The following is a 24,484-nucleotide window of genomic DNA, read 5'->3' as shown; positions in this document are numbered from 1 at the left end:
ATGTTATTTACTTTCAAGTTCATAGTAGTCATTAATAGAAATCTTATAATACTTCTGTGTAACTTTCATGGCACAGTGATCTTTATCTAATCTTAAAATACTTCCAATCAATTCGTTCATTTCTTTTTTATTTTCGTGCCACATAGTTGCACAAACATAAATTACAGGGACATAAGCATTTCTTTTGTTACTTATAGTGTTTTGAGAAAGTGTGGAATTAGGATTACTAAAATCACATATTTCGTTTGAATTGCTACTCTGAAATAAAAGTTTCAGCTAGAAATCAGCAGTTAAACAAACTTTCATTTTGAAATACTAAACAAAGTAAAACCTCAAATTCTGTAATAGAGTCTGAAGATTCTTCTACTTCTTCAACAACATGATAATTTTCATGTCTCCTCTTATTTAATCCTAAGAATTGATCAATTAGGAATGCATCATAACTAGGATGATAGAAAATTTTCTCTATAGGTGCAAGTCTTTCCTTTTCACCTAACCAGATTTGTACTGTAATCCAAATCTGTGATAACCACCATATTATCCAGCACCAGATATGCCAGTTTAAAAGAAACTCTGTCATACTATTATATTTAGGTGTATTTAAGAATAAATAATCTGGTATTAAATTATGAAATGCACACGAATCTTCTTCTCTTGATACACAAAATATCATTATTAATAAGATCGTCCCTGGAGTAATTAAACTTATTGGCAGGGCAAAGCCAAACTTATGCATTTGAGTTTTATATGCAATTATTGCTGTAAAGGTATTAAACAATTTTTAGAATTATACAAGATAAAATAAAAAAAATTATTACAATATATAATTTATTATTATCATATTTATAATAAAAATGTATACCTTACCTACTTGATATATGACAAAAGCACAAAATATTTGTAATAAAAAGGTATACAGGGGTGCAGAAGTAGTATCTATAATAGTATCTATAATATTATCTTTATTTGATAGTTTGATTAATTCTATGTTATATTCATTCTGTCCCAAAAATTCAAAAAATTCTTGTATATGGATTTCTTTAAAAGTTGAAATCACTATAGTACTTGAAATAAAGATTAAACATCTCCATAATGCTATATATCCTTGTAATACATTGCAATTATTTGATAAATCTATCTTATTTTTTGCTAATAAATTTATGAAACCTAAATAAAAAATTATATTTTTTTAAAAAGTTGTAAATTAGAAAAAACATGTCAGAAGATATAATAGATTTAAATTATGTACAAATTTTACCACAATAACTATTGTGTGTCACATAATTATACCACCAACGAGAAGAAGATAACAGAAGTGATATAGGAAGAATCCATGTTAGAGGATGTTGTATATAATTCAGAAAGGAGTATAAAACTGTTCCTGAACCTTGAGCAATTACTGCTAAAACATTGGATGCTAGGACTACTATAAATATCTTAGTTGCTCTTATGTATTTGTGATATTGTATAAATAAATCTGTAATAATAGTATAAATTTGTTAACTATATTTTTCATAACTAATTAACAAATAGATTTACTTACTTAAAATGGTAGGAATAAAACAAATACAACTACAGATTGCAGCAACATCCACAGAATTAAGCTGTGGAAGACTATAGAAAATTAATGATGCAACACCAATTGACTGAATTGTTTCCAAAACAAAAAGAATTATAATAGCTTCTTTTGGAGGCAATTTTTCTTTCTTTTTGAAAAGAAAATACCATATTGCATAAAGTATTGTGAAACACTCTGGTATGAGGAACATAGAAATAATATACCATGTCCAAATTATTTTGCCTTTTTTGGAAATCCTTGCTTCCAGTTCTTCTTGATATTCTACAATATTAAATGTTACTGAAATAGTACCCTTATTTGTATAAAATGTAAAATTTATATTAAAAAAGAGTTACATGTAAATATATTATGAACATAATTGTAATGAGATTTATAATTTTAAGTAACTATAAGCACAATTATAAACTTATAATGATATAAATTAATGAAGATAAATATTAAATAAATTACCTGAATAATAATCACAGAACTGTATAGACTTTTCATCTTTGAGCTGTGATAGAGCAAAAATGACTACAAATTTAGAGATTAAACCAGTACAAAGGACAATACAGAAAAATATACCATATACAAATACTTTAATAATTTGCATAGAAATATCCAACCATTTTTTATTTTGCATAGATGCACTTTCTTTTTTTATTGGAAAATATTTAAATATATCCCAAAATGTATTTGATGAACTTGGAAGCCTACAATTAAGTGAGTAAATTCAGTAAGGTAACTATTAACAAAGTAGACATTTTTTAAACACATATTAAATTATGATATTATAACGTAGATTACTCGAAATTTTTTTAGACTTTTACATACTTGAAACTTTTAAATTATATATATAAATAAAATGATGAATCCTTACGAATTTTGCGACGTATTTTCATCTTCATATTCCGAAAAATCATCGTTAGAATATTGAAATTCATATGAAGGTTCTAAACTATTGTCTTTCGACGATGACATGCTGCAAGAATAAAACTTACTAATAAGTTTAGTCATTGATGTGTCACCAATAGCCCAAATTTTCATTGGCATATCAATCAATATACTGATAAAATTGATAAGATTTCAAATTTGTCAAGGGTTTTCTACATTATCTGTGATCTAGGAGATCAAGGAGATAGAGAAACAAGTAAGTTACAGTAATGTTCTATTTTTTCTAAGACGATATTTAGGTTTATTAAGAAATGAATTTTGATCAACAGAATTCATTGTTATTTATTATTAGCCTAGTGTGTTATATGAAATGGAGTAGAATCATTAAATGATATATTTTACGCCTAAAAATAGATGAATGTAAAAATATTATTTTACTAGAAGAAACATCAGTTGATATTTTTATTTATCATTTTTTATTTAGTAATATGCATTAAAAATGTTTCAGATATGAACATAAGAATGAATAAATTAGGATCTTTATGCAACAATGAACTGTTTCAAAACTTTAGACAAAAGTATCCCAAATCTTAATAATAATTATTGTTAGACTGCGTATATTTATGCAAATTCGCGTTTTTATGATTATAAGTAAAAACATAGAACATATATAGAAAAATTGTTTTATTCATCAGATATCGTAAGAAGTAATATATATTTGATATTTTATATATTTTTTATATTACATAAATGTTGAGCATTTTTGCATCTTAAAATTTCCTATAAATGCATCAAAATCCGCAGTCTAGTAATTATATTCTCTAATCAGTTTTATTCATTTAATAACAAATTGTAAAAATTTATAAAAATGATAGCGAAGATTGAAAGCAAGTATATGAGCAATACATTCAAACAAGATTTTAATTTTACCGCTGCCATAAAGTTGAAATCATATCGAATTCTGAGTCGTAACATTCGATAAGAAATAATCGATAATGAATGGATTTCGTAGCACTTTTCACGAGATAGGTTCCTATCTGTGAATTACGCTTTGTGCTTCATTTGTCAATAATCGAGGATAAAGTTAAATGCCGGATTAATTCCTTCGGCATAATCTAAGCGAGTTCGAAAAGGAAAAGAGAAATCCTGAAGCGATGTGGCGTGCCCCGAAGTTGGCTCTCCGGGCCGAAGTCTTCTTTGTTCAAATGAAAGTATTAATACCGAAGGTTGAATCGGTTTAACCGCGGAATACCTTCTTTGAGTACTTTTTAAGTACTTTTCCCTGAAATTATACGTCTTCTTCAGGGGTGAATTTCCCCCCCGATATTTCGTTTTTTTTTCAAAAATGGCATCACAGAGTCAAAATGCTATGAATGTAAGTTCGAGTGTTTCACCGGCGAATGGATCATCCGGATCGTCGACGACCATCTCGGTCTGCACTACGAAGATGCAGTCTCTTACTTCTACACCATCCTCACAATCCTATCAACAACACTCGTCTCCATCGTCGTCACCATCGCCGTCGCCGTCACCGATGCAGCAACAGCATCAACAGACTCTACAACAACCTAACAATATAGAGGCAATTGATAAGAACTCCTCCAATACATTAAAAGTATGTATACATATAGTTATATGTATTTAGAAATACTTCTGTTTGAAGAAAATAATCTATCATGCAGATTATATGTTCATTGATAATAATTTTTTACATTTCTTTTGTAGCGTAATCCAAAAATGGAATTAAGCAAAACTGATTTATTAAAACTATTAGGGCATCTTGAAGGAGAATTGCAGGCAAGAGATATTGTAATAGCAGTATTAAAGGTAATTTATTTTTCATTAATGGGAGCATTTTTATAATTAACATTAACCGTTATAGTAACAATACGATATTGAATATTTAAGACATAAATAGGTTTTTTGTGTATTTTATAGTCAGAAAAATTGAAACATCTATTAAATACTCGATATCTGAGTGGGACATCAGATCCACATGCTGCACTTGCACGTGATATTGTATTAGTAGGTAGTGTCAGTGAACATGAACCAAATCAAATAAATAAACAAGTTGCTACTTTAGAAGCACTTGTGACACAACAAAGATGTATGCAGTTTAAAATGGCCAAAGTTCTTAAAGAAGCAGAGCTTAGGCACAGAGCAGTATGTATATCATATTTGGTTACTTAAATAGCAATGAATATTGTAAATTGTATATTCATACTTAGTTTACTTCAGGTTATCAAGGAATTAGAAGAAGAAAAACGAAAACATGAACATGATACTGCCCAGGGTGACGATATTACATATGGCTTGGAAAAAGAAAGGACACGATTGAAAAAAGAATTAGAATTAGAGAAACAAGAAAAAAAAAGACTGGAATTAGAATTAAAGAAAGCAAATGAAACTTTAGAGGAAGAAAAAACTCGACAGAAGCAAATAGTACTTCTTCTACTTGCTGAACGCAAAAAGATAATTATGAAGTATATAGAAGAAAGGAAAAGATCAGAAGATTTGGCACAGATATTAAGCGAAGAAAAAGTTCGGATAGATTCTATGGCTGAAGGACTCGAAGAGGAAAGTAAAAAGTCGTTACAAATGGAAGCAGAATTGGAGAAACAACTTGCGCAATTTGACATGGAAAGACAGCAATATAAACAAGCCTTAGCAAAAGAAGAAAAGAGGGCTAAAGATCTCGAATTAGAATTAGATAAACTTAGAACTGAAATGGATGTATGGAAAGAGTCTCAAACACGAGGTTCTCCAAGAGGTGTGGGTGCAACTCCACCACCACCCCCAGCCAAACCAGTTAATTTAGTTGTTATGCCTACAGTTAAACCTGCTAGTGCACCACAAACAAGTATGTTGTGCATAATAATTAAAATGTTACAGTTACATACATAAATAGAACTTATTTTAGTAAGCACTAATAGCAAGCAAATAATATTCTCAATATCTATTATGATGTTGAATACTGATAATATTGTTGAATATTTTTATAATTACATCTTATGTGCAGTTAAAGGTACAGTGCTGGGTACTGGGACTCCAATGGTTAGTAGTAAAGTTGTTCAGCCCACTGCCACGGTATCTAGTGTTCCTGTCAGCGGTCCAAGTAAGAACAGCAGTTATCCTAAAGTTAAAATAGGATATAATCAAATTAAAATATTTTGGATATATTTTCTCTAAGAGAATTTTTATATTGCATGACAGTGGATGAATTAATAAATTACATTTTGACTGTTAATTGAAAAAGGAATGGTAATTATAGCTTTTGCTCATAAGTGTAATGCACCTGATATTGATATGAATTTGTTATTTCTACTTATTTGATGTTGATGCGATAATTTATAATTTAATGCTGGTTCAGACTGATACAGGGTTAATACAATAAATAATTTATATTTAAGATTTTATTCTAAAGATTACATAAAACTAAACAATTCGTGCTGATACTTTGGGAATAATATTATACATTATATTTTTAATTGTATTTCAATATTTTGAATATAGGTATTTTAAAATAGTGAAATAATACTTATACTAATTTCTTTGTAGCTACTGGGATTGCTAGGTCAGTAACTCCTGGGCAGGCATTACGCGGCGTCACTTACACGTCCAACATTACATCTTCTACTGGAGAAACTGCGGCGTCTTCTGAAAGTCAGGTAAATTATCCCCATTTTCCTTCACATTCTACTTTAATTTGAAAATATTATACAGTACACATTTATGCATATACTTGTAAAAAATCATTTTTCATAATATAGCTTTCATAATATTAAAATCTTTCATATTTTCATTTCAATCAATTATGTTGATTTTTAAAACACCACTATGTTTTATGCATCTAATTTGTATGAAAATTTACAGAATATACAAAAGCAACATAATAATATGTTACTAGAATGGAAACATTTGAACAGTATATTGCTTGTATGTAATTTCAAAAGAAATTATTTTAAAAGTAAAATTTATTAAAAAAAATAAATTATTGATCTTTGTATGTGATTTAAAAAGAAATACATTAATTTAATACACTGCTTCATAATATAAGCATATAAGCATGATAATTTTGTATCCATAATTTATGTTAAATTTTATTTTGCTAAGAAATGAATAGAACACCAAAATACATAAATTAATTTATGAATATGTAAATTATACTTATAAAAGTGACCGTACAAGCAAAAATTTAAGTGTTAAATATTGTTATTATTATTATCGTTATGATTATTAATGATAACAAAAGTGCTTCTAAAAATAATCAAAATATGATTGAATTAATCTATTAGGTTTAATAATATTATATGATATTATTTTATATGTGTATCATAATCAAATAGGATTTTCTAGTCTTATATTTTGTTCAGGTTGAATGTTATATAGAATAATTTTATTGTATGATTATTGCATGATAATGATAAATATAAATATGTCTTATCATCTTGTTATAGAACGCACAGTTATTGCGTATTTTTTGACTTTTTGTATTATTTCTAATGAATCAGTGTAACAAACAGAAACTGCTTTGGGGTAAAATTGGTTTATTTCTTCTTCTAACACGTACGTAAGTTACTGATCGTACTTACTATAATGACATGAAAAGCAATCAATATAATTGCTAAGCTAGAAAAACAATCGATGTATATATTTAAAATAATAATATGAACAATAGATATTTTCTATATTTTTATATAAAAAACAAATGTAAGATGTAAAATACACAAAATATTATTGCAAAGCAGAAAATAAAGGTGTTCATACACGCACAGTAAGTTATAAGTATACATATGAATATTAATGTTGCATGCACACATCTTGCAGATGCGTTGCATGTTTTTTCAATTCAATAGGTATTTCTTAATTATTACAACGGAACTTCATAAACATTTTATTATTACAATTTTTTAAATTATTATGATAAATTTATATCATGTTATAGTTACGCTGTTATAGTTGTAATTGAATATTCTTTTATCATATAGATGACAAAAAATTCATCTTTTTATTTCTGATTACACACACATACACACACACATGTTTGTAAACTTTAATTCACATTGAATTATATCACATTGTATTATTTTATATAAGTTACTACACCATCAAATTTTAAGTCTAACTTATGTATTATGCTATTCTTATTTTGTACATAAGATTACTACTTAGTATGTACATTGATTATTTCCTTAATTAAAACTTGTATGCAACTCACTTTTGAGCCTTATTTACAAATTTTCCCTGCTTGCCCTCCTAATTGCAACCTTGTATTTGCTATTGCTAACTTTACCATGGTTTGGTTATTCACCTGTTATTTTTTCAAGTTGTGTAATGTAACTATTCTAACAAAGAAAAGTAGATCTACATACAGTTTCTATAGTAGAACGTTACAATTCTTTTTAATTATGTTCGCAAGCAAATAAAATTCGTATTACCTTATAATAATCTCTCTTTTCACTTTACCAAATTATATATTAAGTTACTAGGAATCAATGCAGTTCTGGTTGTAGTTAAAAATTAATAAACATATCTATCATGAAATTGCTTAGCTTAACAAGCTGATCTTTTCTTCAAACATCTTCAATTACTATTTCTCTGGCAATTGATTTATTTCTTTGCTTTAGATTGGTGATTTGGTATAATTTCGACTGCCCCATTTTTTTTTCTTTCTGTTCTTAATCATTATCTTAAATGCAGCGATCGTCTATATGTGCCCTTCTAGTGGGGGTGCTTCAAAGGGATAACCGGAACGTTAAATCGGATCTCCTGTGTATTCATTCCTCAGGCTGTAGACAAACGTGTGGTTGTACCTGCTCCTGTAAATCCTGGAGGCACGGTAAAACTTATACCGTCGACACAAGCTACAGGAAAGCTTGGTTTTCATGTTGGCTCTGGTTCGGCGATTCAAGCATCCGGTATGCTGCCCTCGAAAAAGCCACCAGTATCTCGCGGTGTTCCTCCTCCAGTGCCGCCAAATAAGCCGGTAGTACCACCTAAAAAGGAGGCTGCTTATATTAGAAGGACTGAGTCTCAAGCAACACAGGACGCCGTAAAACTTGGTAAACAAGCTGCGGCGCATCCTACTAGTGGACCTACCGTTCCGCAAGTCCAACAGGCAATAGGAGCTTTTACTCAAGCCTCCGATGAAGAGGTTAGTAATAAAGCTCCTCTGCCTTTCTCATCCGATTAATACGGATGAACAACTTCAACTTCATTTCAAGTGCCAGCATCTTAAATGTTTCTATGTTCTTATCTCCTGATATATTCTTTCCTCTTTGTCAATGACTTTAGAAGTCTCATCGGGTGCTCAAGAAAGCTACTTATTTGCACAAGTTGCAAACACGTTGCTATATTTTCTATTTAGGAGGAACTTTATAAATAATTATGATTGAATGAAGCTACTGAATAAAAGGCCATTATTTCTCTTATTATACTTTCATATCATTACGATATTTACGATATTTTACATTTTATTAAAATTTTACATATCCTGCAGAAGTTCAATTATTCTATAACATTCTATAGCTTCTCATGTTAATTAAATACTTATAAAATTATTAAATTATTTTTCCCTTATCCCGAATCATTTTCATTGCATAATTTTTTAACGAGCACGTCCTATTCTTCCTGTTTTCTTATGTTACGTTAATTGGTTCTTAAATAAAAGTTATTAAATGTTGCCTGTAAATTATGGGAGGCTTTTGGTAACGAGAATGTTCTTTTGAAACTTGCTGCACGATTAACTTCCTTGAGTATCCGATGAATCGATATTGTTCTTCTATATGATCCTTTTTATACGTGAACGCAATTCAGAACTCGTGAATATGATTTCAGACAAAGCCACGTTGATTTAACGGCGGGTACAAAAAAAAGTAAGCATTATTAACGTTTAAGAAAGTCTGAAAGCCGTGTTACACGAATAAAACTTGGGGTAGTATGTTTGGAACTACGCAACGCGGGATTCCATTAAGCAACGTTTCTGAATCAACGAAAAGAAACGTTAGTGCTCGAACTACTTGTTCATCGATTGATTATACATCGCGTACCATAAGATATCATTACTTATATTGTTAGATCTCGACATTGGACGGATCTATGGATCCATAGCGATACATCACCACAACCAACCAAGAATCATGCTTGTAACATTGTACTATAGTCGAAATGAATCAATCGAAGAAACGGGATTATTTGAACTATTTAAGGTAGACTCTGTAGATTCTGTAGTTTATTATCCGCGATCTTTCCGAATTACACTAAAAGTCATTAGATAAAATTAGTATCGTTGTAACGTGCTATTCGTAAGAAAGAACGATACTGTTATTAACAGTGGACGTGAATAATAAATGTTTATGCAACAGGGAGCTAGACCATGTAATATGTTAATAAAAGAAATACTTTTAGGTAGGGAAAGATATGGAAGGGTTATTTCACGTTAAATCATCCAATTGCCAAATTTCCATCGAAGATATCCTTTATTTTTTTTTTTAAACACGATTACTTCATTGGATAAAAATGATTATACACTGAGAATATGAACTTGCCTTTTGCAGGAACAAGGAAGATTTTAACGATATTTTATTGATATTTACCATGATTTTCATAATTTTTAAAATACAGTTTAAGCAACTTTTAATAAATATATACAAGAATATTGTTAAAAATTTCTTGAAACAATTGATCGACTTGACGTGAGATGACTCAACAGTATATGCTATAATCACTGCCTTGCCTGACGTAATTGCGTGCATCGTCAATATACCGATGATGTTACGCCTTGGACGAAAGCATTTTGAACGAATTTATTCGAGACAAGCAGCTAAAACAGGAATAAGTCTGGAAGTGGTTCTTATCGTGAACTTGTTGATTTGCTCCGGGACAGGTATTTGAGGAGTTACGAAGGGAAATCAACTGAACCGTTATCGTTTTGACAATACCTATATGCAAAGTAGTATTATTCGAAGTCCACGCGACCATCATATCCATGTTGAGATTTCTTCAGATATCACGACTGTCGATAATTGATCGCAAATCAAAGAAACACAGGAGGCAATTTATTTTCTATGTGTTTCTATGAACGTGATCGTTTGATTTGAGAGAAAATTTCCAATGATTCAGGCCAGTCGCGCAATCATGAATGTTAAACAATAGTAATATCAATGATCTTATTGATCCACAGTGTTCCGTAAGATGTATCTTATCAGGTGGAACGAGCGATTTCTGAATCAAAAATAAAAGCAGAAATATTCTCAGTATCTTCGTATGACGCTTGTTTATTAATTTTTCTATTTATTAAACGCGTAAATGAAATAAATTCGAATGTCTCTATTACGCGCATATACGCGTCGTTCGTCGTAAATCTTTTAAAAAGATTCCAAGCGTACGTACGAGGCTATTAAGAATAATTTTCGGCTGTAAAAATCCTTTACCTGCCGAGCTCGGTACATCTTACGAAATCTCTGTACAAATTTCGTTCCCACAATACAGAGTTTATAACAAGGACATGAATAAAATTATTCGTTTGTACACAGTTTCTCTTGTATAAATTATAAATGGATGGAATTACGTTCTCATAAACGTATGAAAGATGTACACGTATAAACACGCATACACTGTTACATATTCACTTACACACTCGTTCACTCACACACTCCTGTCGACAGATACAGGCGCACACATACATACATAGAAGAAAAAAAAAACGATGTATCGGAGTTATTTAAAGATGTATCTCACTTTCCTTTCGTTATACTTTACATGCGACCGTGATTTCATAAAACGTGTGAAAATATTCAGTGCGCGCGCGCGTCGATTGTCTTTAGTGTGCGAGTTCTTTTTTTTTTCTTTTTAAAGAACACAGATATTTGTCCGGTGCTAGCTACAATATTTCATTTTTTTCTCTTTCTCTTTTTTCTTTTTTCTTTTTGAGAATGTTCCAGTCAAATGCATAAATATTATGCTGCATTTCGTAAGGAACACGCGCAATCTCCCTAGTTTCTTCATACTTTGGGAATACCTAACAACGATTTATTCAAGATGAAAGATTCGTGCAAAGAGAAGGACAAAAAAAAAAAAAAAGAAGATGTTCGTCAAGCAGAATGAATATTAAAGAAGCGAAAGAAACCTCTTTTAACTTCACCCGCTCGAGTTCTGTTTAATTCGCTAAGGGAAGGATGCGAGAAATGTAAAATATTTGTTCGTTTATACATTTAGAAATTCATTGCCTGTAGCTGTTGTTTCTTTCCGATGTCACTTGAGAAGTTTCCATCTGTTGCGTAATCGTACCGTCGTGCATCCTATTCACTTTCTTCGGAGTTAACGAAAAGTCTGTTTAACGAGAGATGTAATCTCGATCGAAGTTTCTCGATTTCACGGGAAAAATTTCTAGAGGATCTCGATAAAAACACAGCGATATAAGCAGCTATACGGGTAACAAAAGGGGGAGAAAGAAGAAAACTTGGGTAATCGGCGATACGTTGAAATCTCGCGGGACGGTGTGATTAAAAAAAACACAGAAAATGAGAAACCGGAGGGTAATTAAAACGGGCTACATTAAAACAGGTATAAATTCTTGGAGATGAAGTAGAGGATTTTTTTTGAGGATAAGAGAAGGTCGAGACGCGAAGGAAAACGCTTTAGAGCGGCGCGTTGCGACACGAGTCGTAATAAAGAGCGAAGCGAGAGAAGAGCGAGAGTGAAGCGTAAAAAAGAGGAGAGCGAATTAAAAAGGGGGAAGACGATGATTACGCGAAGATGTAGGAGCAACTCAACAGAAGCTACACAGCCATACACGTTATACGTATACGCTTGATGCGATACCATACATCTACAAGTACTACATATCTACTTACACGCAAACGTGAGAGTTAGAATCTGTGCAAGGTGTAAATGTATCTGAGGAACGAAGAAAAGAGAAAGCATTACAGATAACATCGGGTCACATAGGAAGAAGATGACCAAGGAGCGCGCGAGGGTTACAGGAAATGCGAGCAGAAGGAGATAGACAGAGGAAGCCGGAGGAGGACCTAGAGAGAAGGTGAGAGTGGGTGTGAGGTTGTTCTCTTCTGGTAAGGATGGTAAAAGGTAAGCAGCGCGTATAGCGCGTGCGCTCGCCGGCTAGGTTGTCCGATACACCTAGTACACGCACACGTACACATACTGACACATATATACGTATGGGGTCGTCTATGCAAGGGAGTTAGGAGACGAAGAGAGCGCGAGAGGTTAACATCAGAGGGAGGATCGCAAACTCGAACGAGGAAGCGAGGAAGCGAGAAAGCGAGGAAGTGAGCGGGGCGAGCGTAAGCGAGATGGGATAACAGCTGGAAACGTGAATGGAAAGAGTGGAATAGAGATAGCGAGCCGTGACAGTCGATGGACAAAGAAGCGAGGATTCGCGAGATCCTTGCGCGGTATGAGGTTTGCATGCCTAGCGGACGGCTCCTCAGTATCGTCCTACGTTTCGTTCGCGACGCGCACCCTTCAACTTGGTCCTGGTCCGCGCGTCATCCAACTTGTTTGATGTACACCGATTGCTCTGGAGTACCGGTGGTACTATTGTTGCTCGTACGACTCTGTTCTTCGTTGTTGGCGGGATATCGCCGTATTTTTTATTTTCTATTTTTCGTATTTCGATCAGTGATACGATTCTAAAAGCGGGAGCGAAAGTATCAAACGTTTTGCCCCGTGTCACCGGGTGATGTGTGCCGTTTATCGTATCCTCGAGCCGTTTCCGTAGGAATACGAGCAAAGTGATTCGCAAGGGTGACAGAAGAGAGAGATATTGGATGTTACGCACGTACGTACGTATGTATAATGTTGATTGACGATAAATCGTTCGGCATTGATTCTATTTGTTGTGATTCGCCGCGCGTTGCAATAAACGTGGGAGATTGTGCTTTCACACTATTTCTTGAGAAACCGTAGAAAACGTGCGATGTTGATGAATGAGACTAGCGGTATCTTTTTCTGTTTCGTCATTTCTTAGAAATGTTCTTTAGCTATATATACGTAGGATAAGGTAACTCGTTAATGTTTTACGTATTGTTTACGTTTACGCTTCTGAATTAGGAGGTAAGAAGTGATATGATTTAGATGGTGATAATAAATGATAAGTACAATCGTAGCAAACTATTACTGATCATACCTGATACAAATAGATTGTTCTGTAATTTATGTATGTACAGCAGATGTATTTGTATAGACAATATCGAGATTGTTTTATTGAAGTATAGCGTCTACTCTGTATCGAGTTTTTATTCGTCGCATCTATGACTGGTTTATCACCTCGTAGAATATTTTAACATTGGTTACTGTTCTCATCGATCATATCTTTTAATCGATCCGCTCCATAGACCCTTGTCCGATTTAACTTTCATTTTGCGAGAGCAGTAAATGAATATTATGTGTGTATATATATATCATGGAGATGTTATATATATTATAAGAATCGTAAAATTGACAAAAATACGTAGCGGTGGGGAAAGTAGTGCGGTATGTTCCTCGATTGTGAAACGCACAAAAAAATAACCCTTATTTTTTGGAGTCCGAGAACGTATAATCGACACGAAGGAGGTTGAATGCGTGAAAGGCGATTAACAAAAAGATGTACCGCTAAAATTATAAGAATATACGATATTGATAGCATAAAAAAAGAGAAACCGAGTAAAAAAGTTTTAAAACCACCCCTTGTTCCTCTTTTATCGTTGATCCAATTCACCGAGACCTCTTTTGTTTTCCGCTTTCATTGATATTCTTCTACGGCATGGCGGGAATGAAAACTTCGTTGTTCCGCGCAGGAAGATCGAAAGAAACTTTGTTAAAACTACTGAAGGATGGCAAAGGTATCTTGTGCTCCCAATGCATAGTATGCGAATATCGAGCTTGGCGTTATGGTCGTGTATGCGCCATAATCTCCTCTGATTATACCAAACTTTATTCTCTCTCATAAATTTCCACGTTTAAATTTAAAGTAGTTTACTAAACATGTAATTACTGGAATAATGACTGCTTTTTATCTTTATAGCGATCTAAATATTTTAATCTTGATTTTTTCTACAGGTAAGTTAGTATTTTACGCGATAGAAAATTACATAATTCTTCGTTGATAAGCATTTATTTCCTAAGTCGAATGTAACGATATAAAATTATATATTATATACTTTTAAAATATAATGTTTTTCCCAATAATTAATTTTCGTGACACTGCGTCCTACTTTACAGATAGAACATAATATTGTGTAATTATACGTATATTATATATTTCGAAAATTTATTATTTGCCATTAACATTGATTCATTTCATTTTTAGATATTTTCTATTTTTTAAATGGAATATATATATGTTTTTTTCAAATTCGACATTTTTTTCTCAATATTGACCCATTTTCGTGACACTACAAGTATGACGTAAACAGCGGCTTAAATACTAAGCTGCTTAAAACAATATAGCTCCGTCGAACAGCATAATTATGACTGTGATTAATTAAACATAAAGAAAAGGGGTTCCCATGGTCGACATTGCGTTGTATCTCACGATGGAAGGAACACACTTCTACCAAGCTGTTCCTCGCTAACGTCATGCACGTCAGAACCTATAAATCCGCCGAATAGATTCGCTTCCGAGTTCCGGTTTCCACGGGCAAAACTAAATCCATTTTCCTCTCTTCTATTTTTTTCCTCCTCCTGTTCTATTATTACATAGCAACAATTTCGCGGAGAAAGCCGTGGTTACAGATTAATAACGTAAGACGCATTACTATACTCAGGCGCAGATAGAGATGAATTAGCATTCGAAGACGTAACATTTTACGTTCCTGAGAAATTAACTGGATTGTTACCGTATATTACGTAGAAAGCATCACGTTCGTTGGGAAAATAGGATATCTAGTTTTCGTAGACGAGATAGAAACCATCGAGAGTACCTGCATCCCCCCTTTTACATCCCTTTCCTCTTAACAATCTTTAAATCGATACGGAAATGTTTTCACCTTTCTTCCCTATCTTCCGTACTAAACTCAAAATGATGCATTACGCATTTCAAAAACAATCAATAATCACTGTATATTTTTAACGCCCCTAACTCGAACAATGCCATAATTTGCTTAGAAGAAGAAGAAAGGACATAAATCACGAGATAAGAGCTGTTCGTTCTTCTCCTATTTCCCTGTGGATATACCAGTTTCTTTTTTACTGAATATAATATTTCATAAGTATCCTAGAAAATCATCCTCATTATTTTATGATTACGTCCGTAATGGATAATCGCGGTAGCGCGCGCGATATGATCGCGACAGAGCCGGCGCAGAAAGTGTCTGCGTGTGTATACCGGTAGCACGTGTGTTCGTAATTTCACTTATGTCATAGTTCCACTACCAGCGCGGCCACCCTCCTTCGTCACGTTCGTATCACGCGAGAAAACGCGGAGGACAATCACTGTTTCTTAGGTGTCTGAAAGAGAGGCCGTGAGGAATCGCAATCGCATGTGTGAAGCGGGCCTAGTGTCCTGTGAGGTCGTAGGTAGCCTAACGTGTACACCGTGCACGCTACTCTGCTGGCGAAAGTGGGCTCGTCTTCCGGATCAACGTCTGCTCAATAAATCGTATAAGTCATTCGTCGCGCTTCCGTCTCTGTTAGTGATACGGTAACTCAACGCATTTACACTAGAACTGCCGATCTTTAACGCGTATCTAAATTACTATACGTATAATTAGACGGTGGATATTTATACAGACTCATACTTTAATGAATACTATCTACACGGAAATTCTGTTTCACTCTGTAAATGTTATAACGAGTTTCGAACTTTTGATATTTTATATGTTTCTGCGTATTACGCGCATTCTGTGCATTTTTGCATTTTTAAATTTCTCGTAAATGCATAAAGTTTATAATTGACTCTGCCATGTTCTTTTGTTTTGCTTCCGACTTAATGGTATTTCTTTATCGTTTGCAGATTTGTGTTTGAAGAGAATATGAAGAAATTGTTAAAGTTCTTATTAAAATGTTAAAACTGTTGAAAGTTTTTTCGTCCGAACGACAGCGTCGGGATATAAAAGTTGGGAACGACGTTTTTGTACATGAACTTTCCTCATTGTCTTGATGTCTAGAACTTTATAAATATCGTCCACTTCTCTCCACAGCCTCCATAATTATGTTTCCATTCCAATAAAAATCAACGTCAATTTTATCGAAAGTACTTTCATACGTTTAATAATAAAAAAGAGAAAGGATCTGCAGCTCGTCATTTCGACAGGCTTGGCAATTCTGTTATTAAACCAATTCAGAGAAGCGCTTAAGCTCCGTTACCCTTCTTTCATCGTTGGACTTTATCAATTTACGCACGATTCGATTTATATTTCCTTATTTAGTCGACGTATTTTCGATATTTAGTAGGCTATTAACGCTTATTATTAACGCTTTTACGAAAGCGATAGCTTGAAAAAAAAGCCCCTCGATTGTAACGTTAGACATCCGCGAAGAAGCAATTTGAAACCGAGAGATCTTCCAGTTACTTCCACCTATTTATTATTGACGAAATAAGTATCGTTTCTCCCGCTGATAATCATAGCGTTTATTATTTCGACATTCTCCGTTTCGAGCGACAATTTCGTTGAAAATTATAGAGCGCCGCGATTCCTCTAGTGAATATTGCCGACTGACTGAAACGACAATTGTTAGTTAAACGCCGCGTTGGATTGCAATGAAAACGCATTACTAACTCAAGGAGGATCGTGTCGATTCGGTGCGGAAGATTCGCAGCTCGTCTCAACGTGACTCAATATTGGTTGCCGTGGTCGGTTCGCCGCTTTCTAAGATCTTTTGCCACGGGGACGGTAATCAGATTCGTTCTGAAGGTATCTGACGATCTTCCTCGCCGGCAAAGGCGTCGGTGAGTGGCCTGAAATGACCTTTCTTCTGCAGTTGGGATCTTAAATGCGGGCGGATTTTCCGTGGCTTAGGGTCAACAGCGACACGATAAACACCGTTGCCAACGACGGTAGGAGACTTGCACTTCCGCTTCTCTCCGACACGACGAGCTTGTCTCCCCGTCACCGAGAGTACAACCGAAAGTCCCGTGCCTTCTCGTATGTGTCGGACATATATTCGTGAACAGGATGTTTCATAAGGCGCCGCTCTATAACGATCTCGAGCGTTCAGCATTTCCTGAACCGAAAGCACGCGCGTCCTCGCGTTCTCATGATGTTTGTGTACCACACAACTGGGATGAATCGAACAGTAGATGTCTTTTTTGTACCTTTCCTTTCTTTTTTATTCGACAGAATTTTGTTCCATATGTTTGTCGTTATGTTTCTTTTTAGTAAAAAGACGTAACGGTAGAAGCGAGAAAGAAGAATGTAAAATGTACATCGCCGGTCACAGGTACTGGAACACTTGGATTTTCTTGTACAATAATTGTTAATTGATAAATTACAAGCTATAGATTATAGATTTCCTTTTTATAATTTTTAATTTTTTGTTAAACAGGCTGTTCAGATAATTTATAATTTGTAAAATTTACTTGTAAATATCGATTAATACGAGCAATTTGATACTCGTACAATTTTGCTATTTATGTTAGTTGAATCGTACAACACGATTCTGCTGATGTTTAATATAAATCGAACGCTTTTTCGTTGCTTTTATTTTCCAATCTTTTTGTTATAAATCCGTTGTTTCACTCGCATTGTACGTACACATATGCTTTATTTATAATATACGATGTAATGCTACATAAAGTCAATTCTATTCGAATTTTTCGTTATGTAACTGATAGATGTCTTAGTATTTACGACAGTATAACAATTACTTTTACAGTTTCTGAAATGTATTACTGCTGTACCTTAAGAAGATTATTTTCTATATATAAATCTTCGATTTCTGTTCTCCACGGAATCTTCCATGAATCTGTCATGGAAACTGAATGAAGATTGACGCAGAGTGAAATATTAATTTGGAGAAAATGAAGCCAAGATTTAAGGCGGAAAATTTCGCTGATTATCTCACCTCTGCTTCTGTACTTCAGATCTTTCACGAATATTCTCCTTCTATTTATATTCGCGAAATCTCACGTAATCGGAGGAAACACGTATTATCGGGATGAAACAAAAGAAGAAAAAGACACGAAGTCAAATACCTCGGTACGAAGGGATTATAGCACCAAAACTCAGTCACGAAAGAAACAAGCAGTTACAAGAACTCTCCCATAATGAATACAATGCTTTACGTAAGGTGGCACGTACACATGGGAAAAATTTCAAAAAACACGTCGGTTTCTTTGTTAATGTCTAATAATAAGACATCAAATTCTTTAAAAAAGAAAAAAAGAGAACAAAAAGATGAAATCTTCATTCTTAAAAATTTGAAATGATTTCATCAGAGAAAAAAGTTTATGAACTAAACGACTGAATCAACACAAAGAAATACATGATTAGAGGAACAAAGTTAACGATTACTTTTACCTTCTAAATGGAAGGGAAAATTTCTTCTTTTACACTGTAACAAAATACTTCGAAAAATGTTACGGCTGATTCATGTAATTAACTTCGCTATTATTCGCCTCAACGAAGCTGAACGAATGGCAAAAGAGAAAGATCTCGTTGCCTGTTTCAATTTTACAAGTTGTTTGAACAATGAACGTGGAAGACATTTTTCTGATACTGAGAAAATCAAACAATGCATACTTTTCCAACATTACTATATACGTAATTTATTAAAAGTAATAACGAGATAACTAAAACAAGCAACAGTAAATCTCCGAACGTGATATATATTTCTATGATACCGACAAAATCAATAATAATACATACTTGCTTACCGCTGTACATACGTGCAATTTAATGTAAAAATAATAAAGAAACAACTAAAACAAACATCTCATCCTATATACCGTGGCAAATTTTCTGCTGTTAAATCATACTTTAATATTGGTTGCTCCTTTGTCAAAGATAACTTGTACAATTTCAATAAATATTTCAGCTGTTGAAATTATTAAAACGAATCAAATTTTTCACAAAAATTGTCAAATTTGACCTATGATCTCAACTGAGTCTCTAACGACATATTATAACGTTTGACTTGACTATAAGCAATCATATAAAGATAAAAGAAAGGAAAGAGATCTCTTCTCCAAAAATTCTCCAGTTTCAATAGTATATCCGAGAGCTATCACGAATCGTTTTAACTTAATCATTAAGCTAACGATCGAAAAGTCAATTGAAACCTGTAATCGTCTGTCCAAGTTTCTCGCAAGACAGCCATTAAATGATTTCAACATCTTGATAAGATAATAGAGTAGAACTATCCAGCCGACATGCCGAAAGACTATTAGTTATAACGTAACAGTTTAGCGTAAGATTAATGATTGTAAAGCAAACTTTGTGCCGGAGATAGGAGACAAGTAAAGGACACGAAGAAAATGTAAGAAGATCAATGTCTTCTTTCAGGTTTTGCGTAATTTAGGTTTTTCTATTATCGACTTTGTATCTTGCTCTATATAAAAGTCGACGAATAAAGATTTTCGTTTAATCAACCGGTCTTGCCTTCCAAAGCAGCCTTACGATCTTTAATTTCCCGATTCAACTTCATTGGGAAAAGTAATCTGTTTCTCGTAACACGCAGCCAGTGTTTCTGATAATATCTGACAACTCGATTCGTTCATTCGATTGTTACCTTAACGCGATGCTCTGCCGTATCGCCTTGTTAGATTTCGAGTGTGCAAAGGTGAACAAAATAACCGGAAACGAACGTGTGACTTAATGAAAAGAACCGCAGCTCCCCTCTGCGATTGTTTAATCACGATTATAATTCCGATAATAATACTTATTACCGTACACGTATTACCAATGTTATCTTGTCTCTTTAATTGGTAAAAATCATTTCCGCTCCGTTTATCTTGACGTATTTAAAGCAAGGATTTAATATATTTAACATCAAAAAGGAGTGATAAAAATGGTAAATTATTGAAAATTAATATCACGTTTAAAGAGGGATTTTATGAAAGTATTCATATTTATATTCGTGCGAGTATTTAATAAGAGATTCACGATTACTATTAGATTGCGAATTTTTATACATTTACGAGACATTTACGTTTGAAAAGATCCGCAGAATGTAATATAACATGCAAAGATATATAAAACATCGAAAGTGAAATGTTTGTTGTAATATTTAGTGGATGAAACAAATTTAGCTTCCATATGTCTCATTTAATTTAATTTAGTCTTATTTAATGTTATTTATGTTCCATTTCTTTATTTACCTTATTATCTTCATAGAAACTTGAATCTCCATGAACACCCGCAGTTTAATTATTAGAAATGTTTAATTAAACTTGAAAATTACATTCGGTAATATTAAAAATATAGAATATTAAATAAATATTAGGAATTGTTGAAAGTGAAGTTATATCATTTTTAAAGACAATTTCTAAATAGAGTATATATATATATATTCATTTATTCATCGAATTTTCTCATTTTTCATTAAATGTTGCACATAATAACACGGTCATTTTCGCACCTATTCTTCGGTTACTAAAGACGATACTTACTGTCGTTCGAGAAACTAGAAGGTTACCAGTTACTCCTGAAATAATTGCCTCCTTTGAATTAGCATTACAAAAGAGGAAGGCGGTACGTATGCGAGTACGCGCTCGTTAAGACGCCAAGTTTTATTTCGCTATCTGCCGGCTATTGTTTCAACATCACTATCCGCCCGTGCCCTGCAGTAGGCTTCCCTTCTGCTATGGCGATGCTATAGGGATCGATCGCTGAAAATTCGAAATACTCCTTTATTAGACGAAGTCAAGTCAATCAAGTCGAAGTTTCGACGAGAATTATAATAATTAGGAATTATCTAGGACGGGGAATAATCGTTACGAGACCGTGGACTCGTCCCATAATGCAGGGAACTTTTTAATAGAATTATGTTTGCAATAGCCATCCTTCTCGTTTCGTTAGAACACGTACAATTTTAATAATACACCAATGAGCGATGATAGTGCTCAACAGAGTTAGTCAAAAGTTTCTATCGATACTTTGTTAATACTGCTGCGGTCCTAAAATTTCTATGTTTCAATTTTACTTTTACTTCAACGATATTTAATATTTTGGGAAATGGCCATGAAGGGAAAAGAGCAAGAAAGAGAAGGAAGGGACTAGAAGAGGTGAGAAAGGGAGGGACGCAGATAGAAGCAGGAGAGGAGCAAGAAAGGATGACAGCAGACCAAATTATAGAAGAAAGAAGAAAGAGAGAAGCAGAAGAGAGGGGGAAAAGGACAAGCCTATCCTATAGACAGAAATATAGCCAAAGAAAAATTACCAAAGTACTTAGAAGGGAGGATGAAGTGGAAGGACAGAAGAATACTGGCAAGATTCAGATGTGGAAACGAGACCAAAGCAAGGGAATACTGGAAAGAAGATGGAGAAAAAAGATGCAGATTATGTAGAAGGAAAGAAGAAGACCTGAGACATGTAATAGAAGAATGTGAAATAACGGGAGGACCAAAGGACACAGGAAAAACGCTAAATGAGACTGGAGAAGGTTTAACAGAACTGAAAGCAATAATAGAGAAGAGAAGGACAAACGACAGGAAGGATGCACAGCAAGGAGGCTAAAGACCAAAGTTGCAATAGTTTTTAGTCATTAGTTGCTAATTTGTAGTTTCTAGTTTTAGTTTTTAGAGATAGAATAATTAAGGGAGTGCAATAGAATAGAGTGGAAAAGAGGGGAGGTAGACATATAAGAAGAGAAATAGACATAAGAGATGTAAAACCGAAAGTTCGTCTAAAGCCGAAAGGCACGGACTAAGCAATAATAAATAATATTTAATATTTTAATCTACTAGTCGGGAAAAGTAAGTTAACTTGACACGCGAAGTGCTTAATTTTTTTGAAAACGATAATATTTTTATTTAATGACTCCCTATCTCTTTACGTGCCGTTTCATTTTTGGTAGAAATGAATTACATCGTACTTGATTTAAAAACCAATAGCTTGAGTAAAACATTGACATAAAATTGAAACGAAAAATCGTACCAACGACGATTCCTTCGTATCTCAATTTCAAACATTTTTGCTCTAATGATAGAAAAACTTAATTGGATCGAAAATGATTGAAGGGATGCAACGGTGTTAGTGCACGTACATTACGAAGTGCAAATTGATTTTTCAACTTCCTACTTCCAACGAGGAGAAATAAAAGCAAAAATAATAAATTTGAGTTACTATTTGTTAACGCGATATGGTATTCGTTATTGAACATCGTAGTAATTGAAATCAAAACCATACACAACTCCTAACGTGTTACGAATGATCGCTATATATAGTTCGTTATATCGTTATATAAGTAGACTGCGGATGTTTAAGTACTTATGCGTAATTTAAATATGCAAAAATGCACAGACTGCACGTTTAAAATAAAGCAATATCTAATCTTCTGTTTAGATTCCACTTCCTTAATCTATGATCACAAAAATCTGAATTTGCATAGTCATCCGTAATTTACGCTATCTCTTATTAATCACTGTAGTCTTGAAAAATGAAGGAATTAAGAAATTTTTAGATAAAGAAGGAATTAAAAACATTTTAACAAAAGAAGATAGCTTATCGTACGCCATAATGGAAGAGGAACGAAGTTCCGTTAAAATGATCGTTGGACACGGTCGCAGGAATTCGTGGCGATCGTTAAACGGCCAATATCAATTAACGGAAAGGAAGCAATAAGCTACGAATCCGGTTATCGACGGGGTGAAACGACAACGAGCCGGATTCATATCGAATGAGAGAGGAGTCCGCGCGTCGCAAACCGAGAGAGAGTGAAAGTACTTCGTTATAATACTCATCGCGGTTTGCCCAAAGGATTAACCATAAATTGCGAGTCGCATCAAATGCCAACCAGCAACTTAATGACTACCGTAATCATTTTGAAAGTCCGGTGAATCGGTGAACCGTGAGAATGAACAAGATATTCTCTACCGTCTTCGGGGTTGCGTCACCTGCTACGACGACAAAGAGACGAAGAGGAAGATGAAGAGAGGAGTAAAACGAGCACGTTGGGGTTATCTGTTTCTTCCGACAACGAGGCTGGCATGTTTCATGTTCGATTGAATGTCACTGAGCCACGGCCGATATCGTGACGTGGTGTTTCTACTCGTCGCAGATTGCGGCGTAATGGAAACCCCATTACCACGGCCAGGGATTTGATTAGGATAATCGCTTTCACGGGTAATCACGAGCTACGTTCGCGCACGAGTCCTTCGCCGATCGTATCATCGCGATCGAACGGGCCGTTTTCTTCCAGTAAATTCGAATTGGCCGTTTATCATTGATTTACGTGTAAGTGAGATGAGCGTGAAAGGATCGTAAAACATTATCGAGGAGTTATGATAATTTATTTGCTGTTTATTTTCTGTTTTTTTTGTTTCTTGTTTTTTTTTTTTTTTTTTTTTTTTTAGTTGGAGGAAAACATTTGATTGATCTTATCGGGTAGGAATTTATCGAGGAAACGATAACTGCTTTTTTAGTTTTCTGGAAAATACATAGAATGTACGTAATATACGCGGTCTGTAGGAAGTAGTTCATGCTTGACAAACAGATTGTGGATATTCATGCAAATTCATGTTTTTATGAGTATAGATAAGGAAATGGAATATTATAAAGAACACTATACTTAATATCATGATGAATCGCGTATCATTGGAGTATTAATCGAAAAGCTTTGTATATCAGATACATTTTCTATGGCGAGTATTCGAATATTTTATTCCCGGCGAGATAATAATAAATAAGAAAATTGTATCTGATATAAATAGATTATTATGTTACGTACTATGTTCATATTTTTAGCGACTACGTCATAGAATTTTAATCTTTTTATCTTATTTTTCGTTTTTATCTACTTTCTTCTCATATATTTTATTATTACCTTTTATTGATATGTATATGTTATTATTTGTTATATATTATTTGTTATATATTTGTTATATGTTATTATCAATCGTATTTTTTCATAAATTTGTTTGCAAAGTAA

The 24,484-nt window shown here is 33.6% G+C and overlaps 3 protein-coding genes across 7 annotated transcripts in view; 2 read left to right on the top strand and 1 right to left on the bottom strand.

The window, feature by feature from the left end:
- The window catches only part of LOC126869719 (chitin synthase chs-2-like), a 7,635-nt gene extending 4,106 nt beyond the window's left edge, over positions 1–3,529 (bottom strand). The window contains exons 1-8 of one of the 4 annotated variants that reach the window (XM_050626601.1): positions 3,383–3,529; positions 2,439–2,680; positions 2,030–2,271; positions 1,544–1,840; positions 1,259–1,477; positions 868–1,167; positions 332–759; positions 12–258 (exon numbers count right to left, since the gene is read on the bottom strand). In XM_050626601.1, the coding sequence (XP_050482558.1) occupies positions 12–258; positions 332–759; positions 868–1,167; positions 1,259–1,477; positions 1,544–1,840; positions 2,030–2,271; positions 2,439–2,611 (1,906 nt within the window). In that variant the 5' untranslated portion in view covers positions 2,612–2,680; positions 3,383–3,529. Of the gene's footprint in view, positions 1–11; positions 259–331; positions 760–867; positions 1,168–1,258; positions 1,478–1,543; positions 1,841–2,029; positions 2,272–2,438; positions 2,949–3,382 lie in introns of those variants that run through there. The other 3 variants (XM_050626602.1, XM_050626600.1, XM_050626603.1) reach the window with 3 other exon arrangements.
- LOC126869729 (CTTNBP2 N-terminal-like protein) lies at positions 3,471–14,115 on the top strand. 2 transcript variants are annotated; one of them, XM_050626636.1, is made up of 8 exons: positions 3,472–4,067; positions 4,178–4,279; positions 4,391–4,615; positions 4,691–5,312; positions 5,472–5,567; positions 6,011–6,120; positions 8,241–8,606; positions 9,290–14,115. In XM_050626636.1, exons 1-8 carry the CDS (start codon positions 3,798–3,800, stop codon positions 9,302–9,304), a joined length of 1,806 nt encoding a protein of 601 aa, XP_050482593.1. In that variant the 5' UTR covers positions 3,472–3,797; the 3' UTR covers positions 9,305–14,115. The 2 variants fall into 2 exon arrangements, with proteins under 2 accessions (XP_050482592.1, XP_050482593.1); XM_050626635.1 differs by having other exon boundaries at positions 3,471–4,067; positions 8,241–14,115.
- The window catches only part of LOC126869718 (mucin-3A-like), a 21,802-nt gene continuing 10,422 nt past the window's right edge, over positions 13,105–24,484 (top strand). The window contains exon 1 of the mRNA XM_050626598.1: positions 13,105–13,253. Within this exon, the coding sequence (XP_050482555.1) occupies positions 13,243–13,253 (11 nt within the window). The 5' untranslated portion in view covers positions 13,105–13,242. The remainder of the gene's footprint in view (positions 13,254–24,484) is intronic.

This window comes from Bombus huntii, chromosome 9 (genome assembly GCF_024542735.1).
Source record: "Bombus huntii isolate Logan2020A chromosome 9, iyBomHunt1.1, whole genome shotgun sequence".
Taxonomy (NCBI): domain Eukaryota; kingdom Metazoa; phylum Arthropoda; class Insecta; order Hymenoptera; family Apidae; genus Bombus; species Bombus huntii.
The sequence above is the reverse complement of the archived record's forward strand: the minus strand, read 5'-3'. Positions and strand labels throughout refer to the sequence as shown.